The sequence below is a fragment of the Pongo pygmaeus genome, chromosome 6, assembly GCF_028885625.2.
Source record: "Pongo pygmaeus isolate AG05252 chromosome 6, NHGRI_mPonPyg2-v2.0_pri, whole genome shotgun sequence".
NCBI lineage: Eukaryota > Metazoa > Chordata > Mammalia > Primates > Hominidae > Pongo > Pongo pygmaeus.
The window spans coordinates 128,356,798-128,384,487 of record NC_072379.2 but is presented as its reverse complement, the minus strand read 5'-3'; the positions used below and the strand labels follow the sequence as shown (position 1 = coordinate 128,384,487).

At 42.7% G+C, this 27,690-nt stretch overlaps 1 protein-coding gene, 1 long non-coding RNA gene and 1 pseudogene across 3 annotated transcripts in view; 1 reads left to right on the top strand and 2 right to left on the bottom strand.

The window, feature by feature from the left end:
• The first annotated feature begins 12 nt into the window (after positions 1-12).
• On the top strand, positions 13-27,055 carry LOC129041726 (uncharacterized). Its single transcript, XR_008503900.2, has 4 exons — positions 13-380; positions 17,263-17,462; positions 22,196-22,245; positions 26,698-27,055. It is a non-coding gene; the product is annotated as an uncharacterized LOC129041726 (long non-coding RNA).
• Positions 14,050-27,690, bottom strand: part of STRIP2 (striatin interacting protein 2) — a 55,602-nt gene continuing 41,961 nt past the window's right edge. The window contains exons 19-21 of one of the 2 annotated variants that reach the window (XM_054497249.2): positions 21,526-21,630; positions 19,385-19,589; positions 14,050-16,856 (exon numbers count right to left, since the gene is read on the bottom strand). In XM_054497249.2, coding sequence (XP_054353224.1) covers positions 16,606-16,856; positions 19,385-19,589; positions 21,526-21,630 — 561 coding nt within the window. In that variant the 3' untranslated portion in view covers positions 14,050-16,605. The remainder of the gene's footprint in view (positions 16,857-19,384; positions 19,590-21,525; positions 21,631-27,690) is intronic. The other variant, XM_063668451.1, reaches the window with a different exon arrangement.
• LOC129041887 (U1 spliceosomal RNA) lies at positions 17,776-17,928 on the bottom strand (annotated as a pseudogene).

Below are 27,690 nucleotides of genomic sequence, written 5' to 3'. Positions count from 1 at the left end.
CGTGGGGCAGGGCCTCGCCGTGGTTACCGTTGCCAGGGCAACGCGGCAGCGCTCGGAGGGTGAGCGGAGCCGGGCCCGCGCGCGCGGGATGGGCCTTCACCTAGCACGAGGCCTACCACGGCCTCCAGCGCCCGGAACCCCAGTTCGGCGCTTTAGCGTCTGAGTTTGGGCTGCCGGAGCGGCGGGCGCGGGGCGAGGAGGCGGGCGCGGGCGGCGCTCCCACTGGGGTGGCGCTGGGGTGAGAGCGCTGGCTAGGCCCGCTCACTCGGCCGACCTGGGAGAGATCATCGGAGAAGCTCTTTTGGGAAACGAGCATAAGGAGTGTGACGGTGAAGGGAGAATATCATGGGAAATGTTTGCAAAAGAGCCGGATAAAGAGAGTAAGGGCCCGAGAGACTAAAGGGGTGGGGAGGGAGTTAATGTGCAAGTAGGATTGTGCGAGAAAGGTACAGTAGTTACAGTTTTGCCTCCAACCTTGCCAGTTCCAACCTCCCTCCCCGCAGGGGAAGGCTACACTTTGGGTGGTACGACTCATTCTTTTTTATGACTTGTCATTCCTTTTTTTTTTGAGACCGAGTCTCTCTCTGTCACCCAGGTTGGAGTGCAGTGGCGCGATCTCGGTTCACTGCAACCTCCGCCTCCCAAGTTCAAACCATTCTCCTGCCTCAGCCTCTTGAGTAGCTGGGATTACAGATGCGTACCACTACGCCCGGCTAATTTTTGTATTTTTAGTAGTGACGTGGTTTCGCCATGTTGGTCACGCTGGTCTCGAACTCCTGACCTCAGGTGATCCGCCCGCCTCAGCCTCCCAAAGTGCTGGGATTATAGACGTGAGCCACCGCGCCCGGCCTGTCATTCCTTTTTATTCAACAGTTATTGAGCATCTGCCACGTGCCTGGCACTCTTCTAGGCCCTGGAAATTGAGCTCTGAATGAGGCAAAGTCCTTGTTCTTTTAGAGGGTGATTTGGGGGAGGTGGCCGTGGCTGAAATGGAGGGCCTGGCAGACATTAAAAGTGATAGGGACAGTATGGCATATTGCATTAAATTGATGTGACCACTGGGTGCTCTTTTAGATTGGTGACTGGGGAAGGCCTCTCTGAGGAGGTGACGTTAAAACAGATCTGGATGACAAGGAGCAGTCAATTATGCCAAAATTAGGGACAAGAGGAGGAGGCTAGACCAAGAAGCAGGAGTAGGGTCCTGGAAGGCTCTGCAAGGATGAGGTGTTTTGTTTGTTTTCTCTTGAAAGACGAACTGGCTTCCAAAGAGGACTGTTTATGTTCTAGGTTCTCTTACATATGCTTTCCCTAATCCTTCATTAACAGAGCAAACCCAACTTCCAACTACTTTTAATATGTCTGTGAGTTTTTCTTATGGTCCATATGCCCTGGATATGGCAAATTCTCCTGTCCTCCACCTGCACTTTCTTCTCTGCTTGCCCCTGTCTTCATCCTTGGATGGGGCTGGCCCACCCCAGCCGCTTACACTTCTCTGGGATATCTCAGCTCTCCCAGGGTTACCCCTATGGGATCACTCCCAAATCTGTTCCAGCCCTGCTTTTCCTGAGCTCCAGATCAGAGATCCAGAGCCCTCCTACAAGGTTGTTTTGTTTTCTTTCTTTTCTTTTCTTTTCTTTTTTTTTTTTTTTTTTTGAGATGGAGTCTTGCTCTGTCGCCCAGGCTGGAGTGCAATGGCACCATCTCTGCTTACTGCAACCTCTGCCCCTTGGGTTCAAGCAATTCTCCTGCCTCAGCCTCCCAAGTAGCTGGGATTACAAGGCATGTGCTATCACGCCCGGCTAATTTTTGTATTTTTAGTAGAGACAGGGGCCAGGCTGGTCTCGAACTCCTGACCTCAGGTGATCCACCTGCCTCGGCCTCCCACTGGGATTACAGGCGTGAGCCACTGCACCGGCCTCCTGCTACAAGTTTTAAAACTCAGCTGTCTTGAAAGTAGATCAGTGGTTGAGGTGTGCCGTGGGTGGGGGAGGATTGACTCTGCAGTGGGCTAAGAGGAAAATTCCTGAGCGATGGAAATACTCTCTATCCTGATTGTGGCAGTAGTTACCCAGGTGCAGGGCTGGCTGCATCATTTGCATGGCTCAGTGCAAAATGAAAACAGGAAGAAGCAGGGAAAAGTGCCACTAAAGGTACTAAAGTAGAAAGCTTTCCTTTTCTCTGTGGTCTCTGTCAACCTGTTATGCTGTTTTTATTTACTGTTTAATGTGTTTCCTTGGGTACGGGAACACTCCCCTTCCTAGCTATCGTCCCATAGCAGATGGGTGAACCTCGAGGGATTGCACCCTCTGTGCCAGGATGTGCTTGGTGTCGTGACTGTGGTGGACAGAAAGCTCGCATGTCTCACTCTGAATGTACTGGGGTACTGCCATGCCCTGCCCTAGATGGGGATGGGGGTTGGGTAGGGTGAAGGTGGGGATTGGGGGTAGTGGGGGGTGACAAGAGGTGAGACTCAGCAGGAGCTAAGGCACCAACCCCCTTCCCCCAACATGCTCCATTTTCCCGTCAGATTTCATTGACAAAACACAAATTCCAAGGTAAAATTACTAAGAAATTTTCACACTGTGAAACTCAGAGCACTAAACCCTAAGCCTGTGGCCCTTCTAAGAGCAGAACTCGGCCAGGCACGGTGACTCATGCCTGTGATCCCAGCACTTTGAGAGGCCAAGGCGGGTGGATTACCTGCAGTCAGGAGTTCAAGACTAACCTGACCAACACAGTGAAATCCCATCTCTACTAAAAAATACAAAAATTAGCCAGGCATGGTGGTAGGCGCCTGTAATCCCAGCTACTCGGGAGGCTGAGGCAGAAGAATTGCTTGAACCCGGGAGGCGGAGGTTGCAGTGAGCCGAGATTGCACCACTGCACTCCAGCCTGGGCGACAGAGCAAGACTCCTTCTCAAAAAAAAAAAAAAAAAAAAAAAAAAAGAGTAGGACTCTGTGTGACCACTGGGGTCAAACAGCCCATGAACCTGGCCCTGCACAGGTATATACATTTGTCAGAATTAATTAAATTATATACTTCAAATGAGTGCAGTTTACAATATATGAATTATACCTTGATAAAGTTGATTTTGGAACTTCAACTCTTAGGAACCTTACCCTACCGCATCTAAAATCAAACATGGCTGGGCGCGGTGGATCACACCTGCAATACTAGCACTTTGGGAGGCTGAGGCAGGTGGATTGCTTGAACTCAGGAGTTCAAGACCAGCCTGGGCAACATGGTGAAACCCCATCTATGAAAAAAAATACAAAATTTACCGGGCGTGGTGGCACACATCTGTGGTTCTGGCTACTTGGGAGGCTGAGGCGGGAAGATCGCTTGAGCCCAGGGAGTCAAGATTGCAGTGAACAGTGATTGCACCACTGCATTCCAGCCTGGGCAACAGAGCAAGACCCTGCCTCTAAATCAGTAAAATCAAACACTTCTCATAGCCATGTGCATCTCCTGTTTTGGATGATGGCCTCAGCAGCCATCTAGGTACCCACACTAGGAACTGGTCACCTTTGATCCCTCTCTCTCTTTGTATCTAGAACACTCTCATCTGCACTTACTTGAGGCTGCCTCCTGACTTGTTTTTTTTTTTTTCTTTTTTTGAGACGGAGTTTTGCTCTTTCACTCAGACTGGAGTGAAGTGGCACGATCTCAGCTCACTGCAGCTGCTGCCCCCGGGGTTCAAGCAATTCTCCTGCCTCAGCCTCCAGAGTAGCTGGGATTACAGGCGTGTGCTACCACGCCTGGTTAATTTTTGTATTTTTAGTAGAGACAGGGTTTCACCATGTTGGCCAGGCTGGTCTTGAACTCCTGACCTCAGGTGATCCGCCTGCCTTGGCCTCCCAAAGTGCTAGGATTATAGGCGTGAGCCACTGCGCCAGCTGACTTTCTTTTCTTTTTTTTTTTTTTCAATATTTTTTCTTTAATAGAGATAGGGTCTCCCTATGTTTCCCAGGCTGGTGTTGAACTCCTGGGCTCAAGAGATGCTCTTGCCTCAGCCTCTGAAAGTGCTCAGATTATAGCCATGAGCCACCACACCTGACCGTCACCTTTTTAAGTCTGTAGATGGTGCCACCTGCTCCCAATTACCAAGCTGCAAGCCTCTCAGTGTGCCCTCCTGCACTGCTTGCCAAGCCCTGTCTCTCTGGGGGATCGCCCTTCCCCACCCTGCTCTTCCTCAGATCACCACCCTGCTCAGGCTTGTGCTGTCTCTGGCCTGGGCTGCTACAGAAGTCTCCTGACCAGCCCTGCTGCCTCCTGAGGCTTCTGCACTCCATCTGGTATTCTTTCTAAAGCACAGATTTAATCATGTCTCATCCATTTTCAAAAACTGTTGATGACTATTTCCTACAAAGAACTCCTTGGTATGGTATGAATATGTGCCGTCTTCCCGAATCTCACCTCCATCTGCTTGTCTAGTTTTACTTACCCTTGCTGGCCCCTCATGCCTTATTTTGGCCACTCTCCTCTGTCTCTGGGATTTGTGGTGCTCCACACCTCCCAGCCTCTACTTATGTGGTCCCCTTTAGCTGGAGTGTTTTCTCCTCCTTGCTTACCATCAGAAGCCTGTATAACCTTCAAGGCCCAGCACAAACTGTGAGCTCATTAATCAATAGCAACACTTTGTGCCCATTAAACTCAGCCTCGGCCTCTGGCATTGCATTAATCTGTACTTTAGTTAGAGAGAGGTTTCCTTGTCTCCTCCACAGTGAGCAGCCTCTTTTAGGTTCCTCACTTTATGCCACAGCAGTAATGATAGATGTTAATGGAATGATTTTCATGGTTCATTGGGAAGTATTATTGCCTTTATTCTGCCCAGCCCAAAGACTTCATTCTCATTGACCTCTGAGCCTAAGTGAAGGCTGCTAGCCTCCCCTCCTTTAAGTCCCCCACTTGTTTCTGAGGCATGCGTTCTGCTCCTTGCTCATCCCAGCCCACATCGTCATTATATGCCTATCTGCCTCCTGCTGCACTCCAAGTGGGGGATGATCTCAAAGTCCACTCCTCAGCCCTGTGCGCTTCTCCCTCAGTGTCCCCTCCCCTGCTGGGTCAGGGAGTCACGGCAGTGCCTGCCACTCTCATGATGACACAGGCTCTGTGGTGAGAAATGGCCGCCCTCTGAGCTCCGGCCCTCAGCCCCCATCATTCCCTACACTTTGCGCATCTCCCCTTGTCCTGCCTCATCTGGTCCCCACTGGCTGCACCGTTCTCCCAAGCTCCTGCCCTTCACCTCCTCTAGCTCATCTTCATCCATCTACAATGAGAAGTTCTTCGGTCAGGCCTAAGTGTCCTTTGGAAATGCTCTTGTATCAATCCCTCCCTTGATATCCATATCATTTCATCCTTTTCTTACTGCAAATTGTAGCCAACACTGAAGGGGCGTTTGCACACATATTGCATTTTCACTTCGCTATAACCAGTATGGTTGTTTCTATTATGTTCTCCACTTTGTACACGAGGTCAGAAAGTGAGTAACTTTCCCAGGTTCACAGTCAGAGTCAAAGCCCGCTCGGTCTGTCTGTCGAGCCTGTGCTGTTAACCACTATAATTATTCAGGAAGGTGCCCTGGACTTGAGGCCAGAACATGTGAGTTCACGTCTTGGCCTCACTACTTATTAGTTGGACAATTCTCTGAGCTTCGCTTTTTCCCCTTGAGTTGCTGTGAAGGCAATACGATAGAATAACTGTGAAAGTACTATGTGAATTAATTAATTATTATTATTATTTCTTTATTTTGAGACAAAGTCTTGCTCTATTGCCCAGGCTGGAGTACAAGGATGCAATCATAGCTCACGCAGCCTCGAATTCCTGGGCTCAAGTGATCCTCCCACCTGAGCCTCCCTAGTAGCTGGGACCACAGGCTAGCACCACCACACCAGGCTAATTTTTTTTTATTTTTAATTTTTTGTAGAGACAGGGTCTCCCTGAGTTTCTCAGTCTGGTCTCAAACTCCTGAGCGCAAGTGATCCTCCCTTGGCCTCCCACAAGTGCTAGAATTACAGGCATGAGCCAGTGCACCTGGCCTGCTGTGTGAATTTAAAGTGTTTCCAAGCAGCCTTGCTTTAAAAGATATAAAGCACAAGAAAGCATGTTTTGCCAGTGGACAGGCAGGATATAAAATGAATGGTCTAGTGATGATTGAAACAATTTCAGTGGCAGGACTGTTTTCCATCAAGCAAATGGATCTTCAGCCTTTGCACGGAAGAAAGCCTTAGCATTCATCTGCAGGGAGGTAAGGAGAGCTGCTGAGGTGTGTGGCTGGGTGGTAGACTTTGTTATAGCACATAGTTCAGATTCTTGCTAGTATCAGAACATCATTGATTACATATGCATTTGTCTTAAATGCCAGTTTACTTAAGAATCACTTAATGTTTAGGACCTTAGATGTTTATTCCACAAGAACTGAACAAATCTTCCTGTGTAAAGTGGAAGAAGATGTTAAATTTAGATAACTATTCATTCTCACATCAGAATAGCACTAGTTAATTTTATCTATTTATGAATACACATCCTTATGTCTTCTTTATAAATAGTAATGCTAACTGTGCTGTTCTTTTTAAAAATTACCAGAATTGAAGCATGCATTCTTAGAATATCCAAACTTAGAATATTCTATCACTATCTTTCTTAGAAGTTACACTTAAACATTCCTATTTCCTCTTTTCTACTCTGGTGACATCATCTTTCCGTCCTTCCTTCATTTTTTCTTTCTCTTTTTCTTTTTGTTTCATTAAGTGCAATAGTATATCACTGGATTCATTTCATGATAGCCCCACCCTTGGTAGCCCTTATGTTAAAGAAGAAGTTACAGAAAAACCGCTCTTTGTAGGAATTTTCTCTGGTCACCCACTAGGGTCCCAGCAGTGAGAATGCAAGACCTTGGGATACAAGGCCAGCTGGGGCAGACTTAGGAGAGGAGTCATTCATATCCAGGACAGAGGTCAGCAAACTCTGTGAAGGGCCAGAGAGTAAATATTTTAGACTTTGTGGGCCCTGTGTCTCTTATTTTGAGACGGAGTCTCGCTCTGTCACCCCGGCTGGAATGCAATGGCATGATCTCAGCTCACTGCAACCTCCGCCTCCTGGGTTCAAGCGATTCTCCTGCCTCAGCCTCCTGAGTAGCTGGGATTACAGATGCCCCCCACCACGCCTGGCTAATTTTTGTATTTTTTGTAAATTTTGTATTTTTAGTAGAGACGGGGTTTCACCATGTTGGCCAGGTTGGGCTCAAACCCCTGACCTCGTGATCTACCTGTCTCGGCCTCCCAAAGTGCTGGGATTTCAGGTGTGAGCCACCTTGCCCGGCCCTGTGTCCTCTTTTACAACTACTAAACTGTGCTGATGTAGCATAAAAGCAGTTACAGGCTATGCAGCGCATAACAGCATGTTGGTTAACATATACAACAGTGATCCCATAAGATTATAATGGGACTGAAAAATTCCCATCACCCAGTGATGTCTTCATGATCCTGACCCTGTGTAGGCCTAGGTTAATGTATTTGTTTCTGACTTAGTTTTTAACAAAAAAGTTTAAAAACTAAAAAATATTAAACATACAAAAAGCTTAGAGAATAAGGATATAAGGAAAGAAAATATTTTTGTACAGCTGCACAATATGTGCATGTTTTAAGCTAAGTGTTATTACAGAAGAGTCAAAAAGTTTAAAAATATTAAAAAGTTTATAGAGTAAGAAAGTTACAGTGAGCAAAGGTTAATTTGTTATTGAATTAAAAAATTTAAATACATTTAGTGTAGCTTAAGTGTAGAGTGTTCATAAAGTCTGCAGGAGTATATAACAATGTCCCAGAGCTTCACACTCACACGTCACTCAATTTCAGCCCTGCAGTCTCCATTCATGATAAGTGCCCTATACAGGTCTACCATTTTTACTGTATTTTACTTTATTTTTATTGTACCTTTTCTATGTTTAGATACACAAATACTCATTCTTGTGTTACAATTACTTGCAGTATTCAGTACAGTAACATGCTGTGCAGGTTTGTAGCCTAGGAGCCATAGGTTATACCATATAGCCCAGGTGTGCAGTAGGCTATACCATCTAGGTTGGTGTAAGTACACTCTATGGTATTTGCACGAGGATGAAATTGCCTTATGATGCATTTCTCAGAAAGTATCCCCATCACTAAGCAACACATGACTGTACAAACCACATGTAAACAAATGAGCACATCTGTGTTCATTTTCATGTGTCAGAACATATTTTTCTTCTTTGGATTTTCCCCAACCATTTAAAAATGTAAAAAAACATTCTTAGCTCATGGGCTGTATAAAAACTGGTAGTAAGCTAGAGTTGGCCCACGGGCTGTTAGTTTGCCAATCCCTGATCTAGACAGTTAAAATGCTATTTATTATTCTTGCTGGGGGATTGAGAGGGAGGGGGATGAGATAGGAAAAATATTAGCAATTATTGGGCACTCATATTTAGTAAGCATTCTCCTAAGCACTATATATAAAAATCATGTATACTCATTTAATACAACCATAGAAGGTAAGTAGTAATATTAGCCCCATTTTACAGATGGGGAGTCTGAAGCATAGAGAGACTAAATCATCTGTCGCATATCACACAGCTAATAGAGGCAGAGCATGATACAATAGCTCACCAAGTTGGGTCTAGCACCCTCTATCTGAGCCATTATGCTGTACTGCCTTTCTGGGTAAAATGTTATCTTCTGGCAAAGACATATTTTCACAGGCATCCACATGGAAGATCTTTGTCCTGCCAGCTCCATTAAGCATTTGAACAAAAAGTTACAGAATGTTTAAAGTAATGTTTCCATTTGGAGGCAAGGGGACTGATGGCACTGTCTTATTTAGTAAAGAAGTCACTTTCCCTGAAGGTGTTTGAGCAGAGGTGGGATGACTTTTGTAGTCTTGCAGTTCCCTAGAAAGACTTTGGTTATTTTCTTTTCTATAAAATAAAAGTAAAAATTTAAAATTCTTGATTTTTGAAATTTAAATCTGGCTAATTACTAAAGGAGCAAACAGCCTGAACACCTCCCCATAGCACACTCGGGCACCATCTCATTACATTTACAGGATTTGGAAGTCTGAATAACCAGAACTGCTGGGAGAAAATGATATGTCAGACTGTTTTGACCTATTGCTATGGGAACTGAGTGAATCTCCCTTAATCCCATCCCCACCACAACACACACACACACACACACACACACACACACACACACACGCTACACACGATTCTTCCCATCTATACCCTTCTTAAGTGAAAAGTATTTGAAGGTGGTGTTAGGGAAGACTTATTTATTAAGTAATTAAAATCATATATTATTAAATGAGTATATTAATTTATAGTCATATGAGAGAATATTAATATGGAAGGATATCCAAGACAAATGGTAAAGACAAATATAGAACAGCATGTCTTGTGTTCCCAACTGTGTAAAAAAAAATGTTGGTAGGGAGGAGATGGATGAGTACTGTGGAAGTTTTCTGAAAGGATAAAAAAATATTAATAGTCATTACTTCTGAGGAACAAGATAGGGATCTGGATGGGAGGAAATTACATTTTTCATTGTGTACTCTTGTATCCTCTGAATTTTTAACCTGTATATTCTTAATTAAAATACCAATAAATGCAGAAATGTATTATTCAACTGGATACCTGCTTCTTCATGGCATATCCCCTACCCAAGCCAGAAAATCTTTCTTTACTTCAATCTCCTTTGAATACATTTACAGTTGCAAGCATTTTTCAATTAAAAATAACCTCTCCTGGGACTTGCCTTACACTACTAATGATGACAGAGGGGAGTAAATGAATCATTGTTGCTATTCGTTAGATTTTTGATGAGTGTTAGTGGGTAAAGTGGGTTGAATGGTGGCTCCAAAAAAGATTTGTCCACATTTGAATTCCAGGAAACTGTGAATATTACCTTATACGGCCAAAGATGTGATTGGGTTCAGGATCTTTAGAGGAGGATCATCCGAGGGGGCCCTAAATGCAATCACATGTATCCTTATGAGAGAGAAGCAGAGGGAGTTTTGAAGGAGAAGGGGAGGAAGAATTGTGACCACAGAGGCAGAGACTGGAGTGATGCACCACAAGCCCAGGAATTCCCAGAGCCCCCAGAAGCTGGAAGAGGCAGGCAACAGATTCTCCCATCTGAACCTTTTGAGGGAGCACCTTCCTAGTGACACCTGACTTCAGGCACCTGGCTTCTACACTGTGAGAGAGAATAAGTTGGCCAGGCGTGGTGGCTCATGCCTGTAATCCCAACACTTTGGGAGGCCAAGGTGGGTGAATCACGAGGTCAAGAGTTTGAGACCAGCCTGGCCAACATGGTGAAACCCTGTCTCTACTAAAAATAGAAAAAATTAGCTGGGCATAGTGGCAGGCACCTGTAATCCCAGCTACTCGGGAGGCTGAGGCAGGAGAATTGCTTGAAGCCAGGAGGTGGAGGTTGCAGTGAGCTGAGATTGTGCCACTGCATTCCAGCCTGGGCGACAGAGTGAGACTCTGTCTCAAAAAAAAAAAGAGAGAATAAGTTTCCATTGTTTTTTGTTGTTGTTGTTGTTGCTGTTGTTTTTTGAGATGTAACTCATGTGTTTTCCAAACATCACCTATTGGGACTTACCTATACCAACATTTCCAGAAATAATTTGCATGTTGTTACAATGCTTTACCAATATCAATAGAGCTTTGATCTCTTTGTTCTACTCTATTTTAGAGATTACACATTTCCTTATATTGTTAAACCACCACCATATAAACAATCTGTGTTGAGTGGTGAGATAAGGGAGGTAAATTATTCTCTTCATTCTATTTTTTTTTTTTTTTTTTTGGTTCAGAGAAAATGGGAAAGGAGGAGACTCAGAGGCAGATAAAGTTTATATTTAATGTATAGATAATAACATCATACTGTAGCCATTTTTACTATCAAATGTCTTTTTGACGTCTCTAATGTTGAAAAACATCATATAAAATATGTGCTATGGCCGGGCGTGGTGGCGCATGCCTGTAATCCCAGCTACTCGGGAGGCTGAGGCAGGAGAATTGCTTGAATCTGGGAGGCAGAGGTTGCAGTGAGCCGAGGTCACACCATTGTACTCCAGCCTGGGGTACAAGAGCGAAACTCTGTCTCAAAAAAAAAAAAAAAAAAAAAAAAAAAAAGAAATGCTATGGTTTGAATGTGTCTCCCAAAGTTTGTGTGTTGGAAGTTGGAAGCATAATTCCCAATGCAATCATGTCGGGAAGTGGAACCTTTAAGAAGTCATTAGATCATGAAGACTCTGCAATCATGAAGAGATTGATGGAGTTATTGTGGGAATAGGTTGATTATCTCAGGAGTGGGTTCTTGAAAAAGGATGAGTTTAGCCCCCTTTTCCTAGTTCTGTCTAGCGTGCTATCTTGCCTTTCTGCCTTCTGCCATGGGATGATGCAGCATAAAGGCCTTCACCAGATACCAGCGCCATGCTCTTGGACTTCTCAACCTCCAGAACTGTAAACCATATAAATTTATATTGTTTATATAAAATTATCCAATTTCTGGTAGTCTTATAACAGAAAACAGACTAAGACAATATAGTTGTCCCTCAGTATCTGTGAGGGATTGGTTCCAGGACCTCCTAAGGATGCCAAAATCCTTGGATGCTCAAGTCCTTGATATAAAATGGGGTAGTATTTGCATATAACTATGTGTATCTTCCTGTATATTTTACATAATCTCTAGATTACTTATAATACCTAATATTAGGTAAATGCTATGTAAATAGTTGTTTTACTGTATTGTTTAGGGAATAATGACAAGAAAAAAAGACTACATGTTCAGTACACAAGCAATTTTCTTTTTTTTTTTTTTTTTTGTGAGACGGAGTCTTACTCTGTCTCCCAGGCTGGAGTGCAGTGGTATGATCTTGGCTCACTGCAACCTCCATCTCCAGGTGATTCTCGTGCCTCAGACTCTACAGTAGCTGGGATTACAGGCATGAGCCACCAGGCCTGGCTAGTTTTTGTATTTTTAGTAGAGACAGAGTTTCACCATATTGGCCAGGCTGGTCTTCAACTCCTGACCTCAGTTGATCTGCCCATCTTGGCCTCCCAAAGTGTTGGGATTACAGGCATAAGCCACCACACCCGGCCTCACAAGCAATTTTTAAAAATATTTTTGATCCACAGTGGTTGAATCCATGGTTGTGGAACCCATGGACGTGGAAGGCCAACTGTATGTGTTAGCATTAACCACAAGTCAGAATAGTACCAGCTGCTAAAGAATCTACTGGGTGTTTCACAAATGTTTTTAGCAAATTCTGTATTTTGTAAAACATTCTTTTACTACAGAAAACATTCTATCACACTTACACTATTATCAAAAAGTCTGACCTGGACCTATTATTGTAGGTAAAGCAGATGTTAATTGGTGTGCCTAGGATTTCTGAAATCATGTCAAGACTTTCTTTGCCCCTGCAAACCACCCTAAACACATACTTATCACCTATGTTCCCAGAGTCCCAGTGTGGCAAGTTTTATACTTCACATAGGTTTATATTTCATGTAGCCTGGATATCAAAGTGACACAAATTTTATATAATTAAGGAATACAACTTGATGTTTTGATATATGTATACATTGTGAAATGACCACCACAATGCATTAATTGTAAAATTATCAAAATGGAGTCACTAATGTCAAACTCTAACAAACAAAACGGAGCTGAGGCCATGGAGGAGGGGCCCTCATTCAAGTATGCCTATGATGGGAACTATGCAAAAAATTCCTCAAAACCACAGTATTCCAGATAAATCACTTACACAAGGATACTCAACTAACAATGAACGTCTCCACCCATGAGCTATTGCCAACTCTGCAACAAGCCCCTGTAACCAATGGTCTTTGTTCCAAAACAGTTTATGTGGACTTCTTTTTGTTTTTAAAAGCTTCCCCTTTGCCACAACTCCTTTGGATGAGCCTGTGGTCTGCCATAGCATGCATATCCCAGAATGTAATCCCCTGCTATTCCGAAATAAATTCTGCTTTGGAGAGTTGGTCTCTGTTGTTCATTTTAGGTAGATATATCTTGTTGTTTAAGTTAACAAGTCACAGGATCAAGAAACACTTCATCTACACCTTCATCTAGATGAAATCCTAGAATTTAGGTCTCACATGACTGGATAAGATTTTTGGTCTTCCTTGAGGAGGGGCTGTGTGTTGTGTGTAATATAGAAGCAGATATTCATGACCAATTCACTTTCCCTACTATGAGAGTATTATACCACCCATGTTTGCCACTCTGTAGGTAGAGTATGCTTCTCCAGTCTCATGTTAGGCTTGTCCATGTGATTTGCTTTGGTAAGTGGTATATGAACAATTTGATTTACACAATATTCAAGCAAGAGCTTTGAATGTGCTTGCATGGTATGGTTTGTCTCTTGCTCCTGCTCTTCACTATAAAAAATGTATGTCCCAAGTAGGGACTATTCCATCAGTCTAGTGCCAGAGAAAGAAGACTGTGGAGCAGAGCCAAGCCAAGCAACCCAAGCTGAGTTGAGCAGAGCTGCGGCTGACTCCCAGACCCATGAACAAGAAACAACGTTTGTCAAAAGTCACTAAGATCTGGAGTTATTGCTCATATTAGTCTATCCTCAGGGAACACTCTGGCGGTAAAATAATATTTTATATATTAACTTTATTATATCCTTCTTTGTTTTTGAGACGGAGTTTCGTTCTTGTTGCCCAGGCTGGAGTGCAGTGGCGCGATCTCAGCTCACTGCAACCACCGCCTCCTGGATTGAAGCGATTCTCCTGCCTCAGCCTCCCAGTAGCTGGGATTACAGGCATGCACCACCACGCCCAGGTAATTTTGTATTTTAGTAGAGACGGGGTTTCACCATGTTGGTCAGGCTGGTCTCGAACTCCTGACCTCAGGTGACCTGCCTGCCTCGGCCTCCCAGAGTGCTGGGATTACAGGTGTGAGCCACTGCACCCGGCCTATATCCTTCCTTTCTATATCTGACTTTGAGGTTCTCTTGTGTTGAAGAATTTAAACACCAAATTTCTAATTCCAGCTCATTTTATTTTTATTAAAGTGCTTCAGTAGATGAACAGTGTTATCAACAATCAACACAAACTTTACTGAAATATTCACAAATAAAAATCCTCTGTAAGTCACTGAAATGTTTTTCTATGTAGTAAAAGTAATCACCATTGGAGACTGGTGAATTTGAATTTATTCCTAACCACATACATGGTTTATATATTAACTTTATTATATCCTTCTTTGTTTTTGAGACGGAGTTTCGTTCTTGTTGCCCAGGCTGGAGTGCAGTGGCACGATCTCGGCTCACTGCAACCCATACATGGGTTCTCAAATTGGAAGATTCAATCTGGTTACCTTAATACATGGGGCTGGCTGTCAATACCTGAAAGCTAGTCCCAGCAAGTCTGTGGAAAAAACGATGTGATTGGAAACTAATCATTTCTCCTTAGTGCTTCAGTTTCTCCATCTGCACTGAGAAGTAACCTTCCCTTAGAAAAGGGTTGTAAATAAATACAAAATGTTAAAGCTTAGCATACTTCTGTGCCTCAAAAAGCATTCATGTACATGCTTTTAAAAGGGCAATTTCTTTGTTATTGACATAAATTGAATACTATCTGGCTTTAAAATAAATTGATGGATGATTACTCTTTCCTTGAAAATTATCTTTTTACTCAAATCATATTAAAATACTAGCCTGACTGTAGATTAATTTACAGGAGTTGTGCTCAGTAAATTATTTTGATGCAATAAAGACTACTGTCCTACTTAGGTAAAACTTACAAATTATTTTTAAAAGTTTCATCCATTACTTACATTCTCCAAGACCTATCCATAAAGACAGAAATCCTGGTACTTTAAAGCACAAAGAGGTAAAATCCAAAATTTACTTATTAGATTTTGGTATAGCTCCTTTGGAAACTGTCAAGTATTTTATTCATGTCCTCCAAATGATACTGTGGTTGACAAGGAGCAGAGTAAATAAGCAAATTTTGACTAGATCTCCCAGCATAAAGTGACCTGGTGCCATCATAAAAAGATTCCGTAGTGCCTAAGTTGGGGGAGAGGGGCAACATGTATAGTAAAAAAGCTTGAAGAGGCTGGGCATGGTGGCTCATGCCTGTAATCCCAGCACCCTGGGAGGCCAAGGTGGGCGGATCACCTGAGGTCAGGAGTTTGAGATCAGCCTGGCTAACATGGTGAAACCCTGTTTCTACTAAAAATACAAAAAATTAGCCATGCATGGTGGTGTGTGCCTGTAATCCCAGCTCCTTGGGAGGCTGAGGCAGGAGAATCGCTTGAACCCGGGAGGCGGAGGTTGCAGCGAGCTGAGATCGTGCCATTGCACTCCAGCTTGGGCAACAAGAGTGAAACTCTGTCTCAAAAAAAAAAAAAAAAAAAGCATATGATCCTAACTAAATCAGAAACTTTTTTAAAAACCTTGTTTATCTTGAGAAGTATGTGATTCTGCTGTAAAAGAGAAACATAAAGAGGCTGGTATGTCAACTCTTACATTTTCAATGAAATGTGCAATACTTTTAGGTAGAGACAGTATTGCTAAATCTCCACATGACACTTTGAAACTGCTAGCAATAAAATGGAAAAAAATCATTAATCAACATTGGAGAAAAAGAAAAATGGTAAGCTGTGATGCTTTTACTTTTCTTTTCAATTAGAAAAATATATTGATCATGAGCACAAGTGGACATACCATCTGAATAAATAAAGCCTCCTGTAGTTAACTTGTCATTTAAAAAATGAATTAGATGAAAAGGATAATTTTCTGCAATATGCTCAGCCATTTTAAGACTGGAGTCATTTAAGAAAAACATGAAACATCCTTAGAGAAGACCTGATTATTTCATATTGGTTGTGGCTCTTTAAAAATGGCAGAGCATTCCATGCCCTATACAGGGTACACAAGGAAATAATTTTCACACTGAATATAGATCTCTTACAGAATGAGGAAAAAAACACTTTACACAACACATTTTTCTATAACATGCAGTACTGAGGGAATAGTAAACCATCATCCTTCACAAAGAAGGTGCAGGTGCTCTAAAATAATCTTAGAGCTAATGATTTTAGAAAGAGGCTGTCCGAACTTGAAATTTAAAATGCAAACTTAATTTCAAAGTTGGTTTTTCCAAATCTCTGATAAGTCCTAGGAATCCAGGGTGAGCAAGAAGAAAACTTTCTCCCTGTTTTATGACTTGTACCTCCCACTATCTGTGATGAATGCCATGGATCAAATGCCATAACAAATTTCCTCTTTTAGAGCCAGCAAAGTCTAGCCTGGTTGTAGCCAAGACTAAAGCAGGAAAAGGTCGTACCAAAGAGCTTATCTAGAATTGATCCACCAAAAGATTTCCAAGGCCAGTTGGGCACCCAACTGACCCCAGGACAAGTTGATCATTTTGTTGTGATTCAGGATCCCACCCTTGCATCATTTCTAGGCCCAAGAGCCCCCAGAAGAGCCCTGAACTGGTAACAGCGCCTGTATGGACAGGGTAGGCAGAGCACCATTTATTGGAGCTGACCTCCATCTATTGATGCTTGTTGACAAGAACTTAGTCAGTGATTCTGGAGCAGCTCCTCCCAACAGATGGGCTGTGAAAACACCTCTCTCTCAAGCCAGAGCTCATATGAATAGTGGAAATCTTCAGGCAGATCCAACCTCTGCCCCAGTACACTCTGCAAGCAGTTATCCACAGGTGAAAATTCAGAGTCCTGGGGTCTGTCATAGCGACGGCTGTTAAAAGCCTCAATGTTGGCCCTCAAGGTACATTCTTCTGCTTGGAAGTCCCATGGTCTGGCATCGATGTCTGTGTTGGAAAGAGAGGAAGAAAAAGACATATAATGCAAGATGCTGCTCCTCTCGTCACAGAGCATGGTCTATGGGATTCCAAAAATGGAACTGCTCAGAAATTTTTTTTTTTTTTTTTGTAAAGAGCAATGTACGAAGTTAGTATACAGCATGCTGACACTTAGGTTTAAAAAATACACATATGCCCACATGCATAAGCTTGTATATGCAGAAATTATCTTTGGAAGGGTAGTCTAGAAACTGGTAATAGTGGTTACCTATGAGAAAGGAAATGAGGGCCCAGAGGGAGGTGGAGTTCTTCTATTGTATTTCCTTTTTATTATTTCACTTTCTTATTAGCTTTATGTATTACTAGTTATATGTATTATGTTTCCCAAAAGGGTAATTAAATTCCTTTTATGCAGCTTTCCTTAGGGGATGAGTGTCCCATCTGAATGGAACAGCCAGCTTTCAAGGAACAGGAAGGGGCAAGAGGGGTATAACATGGAGAATCAGAATGGACCAATTACCGAAGACTTTCCTGATTCCCTGGAATCTCCTCCAGCACATGATAAATCTATATGTCAGCTTATTTTAAGATGATGAGGTGACGGCTTCAATGAAGGTAAAAACAGAAAACAGATAATCTGTTTTGCTTCTATTCACTTAGACACTTATTTCAGGGCTAAAGATACAAATCTCCCAGATCTCTCATGTCCTACATGCAAGAGTTTATCATAAGGAAGTGTAGTGTGAGTTTGGGCTCATAATGGCAGCAACAACAGATGTGCCATTTGCAGGATAAAACATTTTTGTGTTTTAAAAATTTACAAGAATTTAATAGATAATTGTGCTTTATGTCTTATAGCAGAAGTTGCATCCTGGCTTGTTATGTGCCTATCATATGTGTCCTTTAGTTCTCTAAATGCTTTTTTGGTGAAAAGACAGTCCCTCACTACCATAAATTATGCAGTTGAGTTTCCCACATTTGGGGGAACAGCAGGGGTCAGCATATCTGGAGTAAAATGGATAAGCCTTGTCCTGGGAAAACCACTTTCATGATCATGGTATTTTCCCTGCCAGGTAAGCAAGTAGAGTTCTCTGAACTCTTTACTGCATCATCCTTTAGAATTCAAGCAGGTTACAAACCCAGCAAAGATAAGTCATTACCAAAAATTCTCAAATACAATTATGGAAATAATGGTCAAATACAAAACAATAAAAAAGCTCTCCAAAATAAATTTTTCCAAACTCTGATCAATCTTACAAGTTCTGGTAGTTCAACCAAATATCTTGCCTTCTGATGTGAGGCAATGTACAGTTCCCAAGATTACCTAGGACATACTGCAGCCAAAAAGGTTTAAATTGAATTCATCAAACCTTTAGATTTAACTTCAAGTTTACAGGTAATACCATAGATAGAGGAATAAAGTAGATAACACCACAAAGAAGAAAACAGACAAATCCAGAATGTGAGTATTTTGCAGGACAACTGGCCTAGTGCTTCAATTAGTTAGCATTAATGGTGGGGGTGGGGAGACTGCTTAGAGGCCAAGCACGGTGGCTTACACCTGTAATCCCAGCACTTTGGAAGGCCAGGGCAGGAGGATCCCTTGAGCCCAGGAGTTCAAGACCAGCCTGGGCAACACAGGGAGAGACTCCATCTCTACAAAAAAATTTTAAAAATTAGCCGGATGCGGTGGTGGTATGCATCTGCAGTCCCAGCTACTTGGCAGCTGGGAGGATCACTTGAGCCCAGGAAGTTGAGGCTGCAGTGAGCCATTATCATGCCACTGCTTTCCAGCCTGGGTGACAGAGCGACCCTCTCTCTCAAACAAACAAACAAACAAAAAACCGAAAACAAAAATAATTAACATATATATAACAACTGGATACAACCTGTGGTCCTGGATTGGATTCTGACTTGGAAAAATAGCTATAAAGAACACTTTGGGACAACTAGAAAATTGTGAATATGAACTTTATTAGATGAAATGAAAATGTACTGACATGAAAAGGTAGAGATAATGTTAAAAGAGAAAATTACAAAATAGCATACATAACTTGCTTTCATTTTAATAAAATATGCATATATATGTATAGAAAAAGATCTGGAGGAATATACACTAAGATGTTAATGGTGGCAATTTCTGCATAGTACAAATATGGCATAAATATAATATAGTAAAATGTTTGTTCACTTGTATTTTCTATCTTTTTTCTAACTGCTTTGTAATAATAAAAAGTTGTTTTAATTTAAATCTTTTGGAAAAAGCTGTCATTTAAAAGAATGTTTTGGAAAGGCAATTATCTCTCAATTTACTTGTTTTATAAAATGGATTTTCATAGTTTACATAGGACAAGGGTACATATTAGAATTTGAGGCATAACCTTAAAGTTTGGTGTATCAACGCCTGACCTATAATCACATATTTTTTCATCTAAAATATGTAACAATTCATGCCAAAAGAGGAGTGATAAATATTTATTTAGTTTTGTCTAAACCCCAGGAAACTCCAGGAAGTCAAGAGCTTTGGGAAGACTCACCATTCCCGTAAGCCCAGTCATCGTTCATGCGGTGACGCACTTTCTGGTAAATGGCTGACATGGTTTTCATGTTGCTTTTCCTCCATTGGCGCCCCAGGTACTTGGTCTGTATCTTTAGCAGCTTTAGGACATAAAGTTGCAGCATGGCCTGTTTGACCTTGAGGGCCCGCTTTAAGATTGGTGCCGATTTAAACACTACCAGCATCTGTTCATTGAAAGAGGGGTGGGGTAAAGATCTAACGTTTCTTGGAATTTCCAGTTTACAGACAAATTAAACCAAACCTAGCTAGTCTCAGAAATCCCTGGGGAGCTTTCAGGACTCTGTGGTCCAGGCTCTACCTAGATTTAATCTTCAAGAATATAGAGGGGGGCTGGGTGCGGTGGCTCATGTCTGTAATCCCAGCACTTTGGGAGGCCGAAGCCAGTGGATCACCTAAGGTCAGGAGTTTGAGACCACCCTGGCCAACATGATGAAACCCCATCTCTACTAAAAATACAAAAATTAGCCAGGCGTGGTGGCATGGGCCTGTAATCCCAGCTACTAAGGAGGCTGAGGCACATGAATTGCTTGAACCCAGGAGGCGGAGGTTGCAGTGAGCGGAGATCATGCCACTGCACTACAGCCTGGGTGACAGAGCAAGACCCCGTCTCAAAAAAAAAAAAAAAAAAAAAAAATATATATATATATATATAGAGAGAGAGAGAGAGAGAACTATTCCATTCATATTTTATTGTTCAAAGTTTTCAGTATTCAAAGCATATGGTATAAAGTGAAAAGAAAATTTTGTCAGCCACACATATTATTTCCACTGTCACAGTTTTTTTCTGGAGATAATTCTATGTATGCATATATTACTTTTTGTTTTGTTTTGTTTTGTCTTTAAGATGGAGTCTTACTCTATCGCCCAGGCTGGAGTGCAGTGGTACAATCTCGGTTCACTGCAACCTGCACCTCCTGGGTTCAAGTGATTCTCCTGCCTCAGCCTCCCCTGAGTAGAGGCGCCCACCACCACACCCAGCTAATTTTTAGTAGAGATGGGGTTTCATCATGTTGGTCAGGCTGGTCTCAAACTCCTGACCTCAAGTGATCCTCCCACCTTGGCCTTCCAAAGTGCTGGGATTATAGGTGTGGGTCACCACACCCAGCCTACTTTTGTTTCTTAACACAAATGGTAGCCAACTACATATCCTGCCACACTGTTTTATAGCTGGCTTTTTTTATTGAATATATCTTGAAAATCATTCCATATCAGTACAGAACTGCCTCATTCTTTTACTTTTTTAAATAGAGATGGGGTCTTATCATGTTGCCCAGGCTGGTCTCAAACTCCTGGGCTCAAGCAATCCTTCTGCCTCAGCCTCCCAAAGTGCTGGGATTACAGGCATGCACCACTGAGCCCGGATGCTCATTCTTTTTAATGATTGCATGATATTCTATTATAAGGACATACCATCATTTATTTAACTAGTTGGTCCTGCTTAATGAGCATTTAGCTTGTTTCCAGGCTTTCATTATTATTATTATTATTATTATTTGAGATGGAGTCTCACTCTGTCGCCCAGGCTGGAGTACAGTGGCGTGATCTCGGCTCACTGAAACCTCTGCCTCCCAGGTTCAAGCGATTCTCCTGCCTCAGCCTCCTGAGTAGCTGGAATTACAGGTGCCTGCCACCATTCCTGGCTAATTTTTGTATTTTTAGTAGAGGTGGGGTTTCACCATGTTGGTTAGGCTGGTCTCGAACTCCTGACCTTCTTATCTGCCTGCCTCGGCTTCCCAAAGTGCTGGGATTACAGGCATGAGCCACGGAGCCCAGCCAAGCTTTCATTATTATAAACAATGTTGCAATGATAAACCTTGCACTTGCATCATTTGGGAATGTGTGTAATCCAAACAACATTGCTAGCTTCCCTGCTAGAGTTGCCCTGAGGGAGGGTTTGAGATTCAGCCCCTTGAAAAGAAATGGACTGATAAGTAATCATCTAATATAGAATAAGTGCCCAGAATTATGAGGTGCTAAATCTTATGTAGCATTCAGTGTCTATATACAGAGATCACAAACCAGGCAGCACACAAATATTTACTAGTGATCTTTTTAAAATTCAGTCAGATGGACAACTCCATGATGTAAAACCACACTCACCATGGTCCGGGAATGTTTCCATTTGGTCAGTTTATTGAGCAGCCTCAGGAGGTTGATGCAGGAAAAGAGGTTCCTCCAGCAGAACTGGCTGTTGTCTCCAGCTTCCTATAGTAGGGAACATCCATCATTATCTTAATACCTACAAGGCTTTAATTCCCACAGAAGCCTGGAAGTCAATGTTGGTCAGTTTAGGTGAGGCCTTCCTGTATGAAATAATACCTCCTCACCTTCCTGTTTCTTAACACACTGAAGTCTCCAAAGCCCACAGTTTGAAAAGCCCCTCAGCTGCCAATCCTGGAAGACTCTACCTACAGCATGTGTTGGTTAGAAAGATGATACGTGAGCACAGGAACCTGATTCAGGCAAGTTTTCTTGTGTAGCTTATTGCTCTAGGATCAGAAAAGAGATGAGAGGATTTTACCCCCATATACAGGTACTTTGCGCTTACATAAACTATGTTTGTAATTGTTAGGATTAGGTCTAATTCTGGTAGATTTTAAACTATGTTGGATGGATCTGATATCAACTATAGTTGAATTTTTTTTTTAATCAGCCTCCACCCTCCTTTATCAAACCATATTACAGTCAGATGCTTAATTCTTCAGCATGGAAGGAAAAATGGCAGATGGTTTATTCTAATCAGATATTTTTCTTATATATTTCTTGATAGTTTGTGAACACCTAACCAGAGACAACAGATGGATGTCAGATTAAAAGCAGGTATCTACTCATAGAAACATTTTTCAGAAATAAAAATATGAGTCCTTATGTGAATTTGGGGCTTGCAAATACATACTGGTGTCAGAAGCTATATAAATCAATGAGCACACATGACAGCTAAACTAACATCTTGGAAATTCCTCACATCTACAATGTGATAGGAGAATGTAGGAGTAGACGACATGTAGAAGTGAGCTGCTGTCTGGTGAATGGAAAATTACCTCCTCCTCCCTCAAATTAATTTGAAGCAAGACAGGCATATATCTAATGTGGAATGAACATCCAAGGTTTTTGAGGGTATTAGGCTTTCCTAATACCTAATACCAACAGCCAAAAAGTTTCAGGGAAATTTCTTATTTAGAAATATTATTTATAGGCCGGGTGTGGTAGCTCACACTGGTAATCCCAGCACTTTGGGAGGCCGAGGCCTGCAGATCACCTGAGTTCAGGAGTTCGAGACCAGCTTGGCCAACATGGTGAAACTCCATTTCTACTAAAAAAATAAAAAAATTAGCTGGGCGTGGTGGCAGGAGCCTGTAATCCCAGCTACTTGGGAGGCTGAGGCAGGAGAATCACTTGAACCCAGGAGGCAGAGGTTGCAGTGAGCCGAGACCACGCCATTGCATTCCAGCCTGGGCAACAAGAGAGAAACTCCATCTCAAAAAAAAAAAAAAGAAACATTATTTATAAATAATATTCTCCATCCTATAGTAAATGTTCAATATTGTCCCAGGAGAACCATCTGTCTGCTTCTAAGGAAAACTTCTATGGGACTTTCTACTCTAGTGCATTAGCTAGTCTGGCTTGCCCCAAATAGACCAAGTTCTACAGATGTTATATCTTATGTGGTTAATATAGACAGGCAGACTTTTACATTTTTTTTTTGAGACAGAATTTTGCTTTTGTTGCCCAGACTGGAGTGCAATGGGGTGATCTCGGCTCACTGCAACCTCTCCCTCCCAAGTTCAAGCAATTCTCCTGCCTCAGTCTCCTGAGTAGCTGGGATTATAGGAATGCACCACCATGCCTAGCTAATTTTGTATTTTTGGTAGAGATGGAGTTTCTCCATGTTGGTCAGGCTGGCCTCGAACTCCCAACCTCAGGTGATCCACCTGCCTTGGCCTCCCAAAGTGCTGGGATTATAGGCATGAGCCACCGCACCCAACCAGACTTTAAAATTTTTAAGACGCAAGGGAAACACAAAACATATGGGATAAGTAAGTGTATTTCTACTGTGAGCTTCCTTCATCCTGATTTTCAGTACGGTAGAGGCATAAAAAGCCTTGCATTCCTCAGTATCTCAAAGAATAATATGGGAGAGAAGGCACTCCCTTGTAGAAGCAGAATTGGAATAGATACCAGAACACTTGGATTATGGCCTCATCCCCGACTGTATGATCTTAGGTAAATCATTTTCCTTGTTTCCTGTAGGAGGTTGAACTAGCTAATCTTTAAGATCACTTCAGCTCTGAGCATTCTATAATTCCGTGATTTACATGGACTTTCTCCAGTTGAAAAGAACTGCCTCGTTCTTTTTAATGGTTACCTAATATTGTATTGCAAGTATGTACCATAATTTATTTAACCAGTTGGCCCTATATTAGTGGGCATTTAGGTTATTGCCAATCTTTCAATTTTTCTTTTTCTGAGATGGAGTCTGATGCTGTCACCCAGGCTGGAGTGCAGTGGTGCCATCTCGGCTCACCGCAACCTCTGCCTCCCGGGTTCAAGTGATTCTCCTGCCTCAGCCTCCCAAGTAGCTGGGACTACAGACACCTGCCACCACACCCAGCTAATTTTTCTATTTTTAGTAGAGATGGGGTTTCACCAAGTTGGCCAGGCTGGTCTTGAACTCCTGACCTCAGGTGATCTGCCTGGCCTTTTTTTTTTTTTTTTTTTTCTGAGACAGAGTCTAGCTCTGTTTGCCCAGGCTGGAGTGCAGTGGAGCAATCTCGGCTCACTGCAACCTCCACTTTCTGGGTTCAAGCAGTTCTCGTGTCTCAACCTCCCAAGTAGCTGGGACTACAGGTGCCCACCACCACGCCCAGCTAATTTTTTGTATTTTTAGTAGAGACAGGGTTTCACCATATTAGCCAGGATGGTCTCGATCTCCTGACCTTGTGATCCACCCACCTCGGCCTCCCAAAGTGCTGGGATTACAGGCGTGAGCCACTGTGCCTGGCCTCGCAATGAATAATCTTAGACTTATAACATTTGGCATTTGGGATATGTGACTGTAATTCAAACAACTTTGCTAACTTCCCTAGCAGATATGCTCTGAGGGAGGGTCTATATTTAAATCCCAAAAATAAATGGACTGGTGATTAATCAAGTAAAGTTTTGTTTGTTTTGAGTCGGACTCTTGCTGTGTCGCTCAGGCTGGAGTGCAGTGGCGCCACCTCAGCTCACTACAACCTCCGCCACCTGGTTCAAGTGATTCTCGTACTTCAGCCTCCTGAGTAGCTGAGATTACAGGTGTGCACCACCACGCCCAGCTAATTTTTGTATTAGGAGAGATGGCATTTCACCATGTTGGCCAGGCTGGTCTCAAACTCCTGGCCTCAAGTAATCTACCCGCCTCGGCCTCCCAAAGTGCTGGGATTACAGGCGTGAGCCACCATGCCCCATCAAGTAAAGTTTTAATAGTGAAGTTTTGGGCTGGGCGCAGTGGCTAATGCTTGTAATCCCAGCACTTTGAGAGGCCGAGGCAGGCGGATCACAAGGTCAGATAGAGACCATCCTGGCTAACATGGTGAAACCCCATCTCTACTAAAAATACAAAAATTTGCAGGGCATGGTGGTGTGCACCTATATTCCCAGCTTCTCGGGAGGCTGAGACAGGAGAATTGCTTGAACCCAGGAGGCAGAGGTTGCAGTGAGCCAAGATTTCACCACTGCACTCCAGCCTGGCGACAGAGTGAGACTCCGTCTAAAAAAAAAAAAAAAAAAAAGTGAAGTTTTGAGTGAGGGTAAGCTGTCTGTGGCTGCTGCCTTTTCCTTAGGGCTCAGTCTCAAGAATTCCAGGAAAGGAACCCAAGTTACTTGTTTGAAGATAGTCTCAGCTGCCCATGGCCTTGCTCTCCTTTCCTCCTTTTTTCTTTCTTTTTTTTTTTTTTGTTTTTTGAGACAGGGTCTATTTTTTTTTTTTTTTTTTGAGACAGAGTCTCGCTCTGTTGCCCAGGCGGGAGTGCAGTGGCGCTATCTTGGCTCACTGCAACCTCTGCCTCTCAGGTTCAAGCTATTCTCCTGCATCAGCCTCCCAAGTAGCTGGGATTACAGGCACATGCCACCATGCCCAGCTAATTTTTCTATTTTTAGTACAGACAGGGTTTCACCATGTTGGCCAGGCTGGTCTCAAACTCCAGACCCTCAGGTGATCTGCCCGCCTCAGCCTCCCAAAGTGCTGGGACTACAGGAGTGAGCCAGCGCACCTGGTCGGGTCTTACTATTTTTCCCGGGCTGGGCTCAAACTCACCATCCTCCCACTTCAGCTTCCCAAGTAGCTGGGACTATAGGCATGTGCCAACTCTCTTTTCCTTCTGATACTGCTTTCCCAGACAACTGTAACTAGCCCCACTTCTCACATCAGATGCTGCCAGGAGCTGGCACTGAAAGCACACACACTGGTCAGTGGCTCTCAGGATGGCCACCAAACCCTAGCTTGTTCTGTCTCCCTTGCTTGCAGCAGGCCCTACCTGAAGCACTGCTCCAGCCTGTGCCTTGTTCCAACCCAACAGATAACTTTTTTCCCAGCAGGACTTCAGTTCCACAGGTACCTGTTCATATTTGCCAAACTTGAGAGTTTTTTCTTCATGTTTATATTCATTTAAGGCAGGTCACCTTTTTCTATTATTATTTTTTTTTTTGGCAAGACCCAGCATATTAAGATGGAAACCTCAATGAGGAGATATAATTTGTGAACAGCAGCACACAGTCACATTCTCTTGTCCCTGGTACTTCATAGTAGCCAAAGCAAGACCTTTACTTCCTCTGTATCAACTAAAGTTAAAAAAGAAAACACACCCACGACCTACTCTCACGAATATTTGTTTGCAGTATGCCTTAGGTCTAAAGATTCAGTTCAAGGACTACATCCTACCCTTTCAGAGTATCTCCAAGGCACTATGAGGGCTCTATTCTCAAAGATCCATCCATAACCCAGCTGAGTGAGCCAAGCCAAATAAAATCTAGGCTATGCCAATTATGTAGATAATTAATTCAGATGACTAAGGAAAGAATGGAGCATTTCTTCCTTTTGGATTGAGGAAATCATATTGGTTAGAATGTGAGCACCAGAAGGAATGTAGTTGCTCTAGTCCCAGTTCCGTCATCCACAGAAACAAAAACTGGGGCCCAGAAAGGGGAAGGGGCTTGCCCAAGGTCACATGATAAGCACCCAATCACCAGTACTCAGTCAATTTGAAGACTCTTTGTTTACTGTTCACCTTCTAGCTGCATTTCTGGAATCCTGCACACAGAAGGCAATTCAGAGGAAATTTAGTTGGATCCCCTGCTTTCTGAGCTTCTTGAAGACTCAACGATGGAAAAGTACATTCTTCGGTCCTACCATAATTCGTACTTCAAACCAGAAGAAAATAATCGTTTCCAGGAAAAACAAAAACAAAAAACAGTGAGGTTTCCTGCTTTAAATGGGAGCATTTGACTGAATCTAATCAGCGTATATCAGATTGAACCTTTAAAGAAGGGCTACTAAGGGTGAGATCTAACAATATATCTCAAACCTCCTCAACAGCTTACTGAAGTCCCTATGTGACAAATGAGTTCTGCACTGATAAATCAAAATTATTAATATTAACTTGGTTATTTTATAATGAATCTAGGGGAATTTTATAGTCCAAGGAAAGTCGGACGCTTATCTAATGACCCAACCTTCCTTCTTTTATAGATGAAATTTCTATAGCCTACAGGAAACCTGCTCAAGATCCCTTATAGTTATAAGTGGCAAAGCCAGGTTTGTTTGTCTTTTCCATACTACCAACTAGTCTATTTCTGTGCTTTGTGCTTCAGGCTTTCTATGCCATTTTAGCCCTGCATTTATTTGAAACAATTACAAAAACTTATGCTGGCCAGGCATGGTGGCTTGCACCTGTAATCCCAGCACTTTGGGAGGTCAAGGCAGGAGGATTGCTTGAGACCAGGGATTTGAAACAAGCCTGGGCAACATAGTGACACTTTGTTTCTATAAAAAATTTAAAAATTGCCTGGGCAATATAGTAAGACCTTGTCTCTACAAAAAATATAAAAAATTAGCCAGGCGTGGTGACATGTGCCTCTAGTCCCAGCTGCTTGGGAGGCTGAGGTAGGAGGATCACTTGAGCCTGGAGGGTAGGTTGCAGTGAGCCAAGATGACACCACTGCACTCTAGCCTGGGTGACAGGGTGAGACTCTGTCTGGAAAAAAAAAAAAAAATTGCTAGGTCTTAAT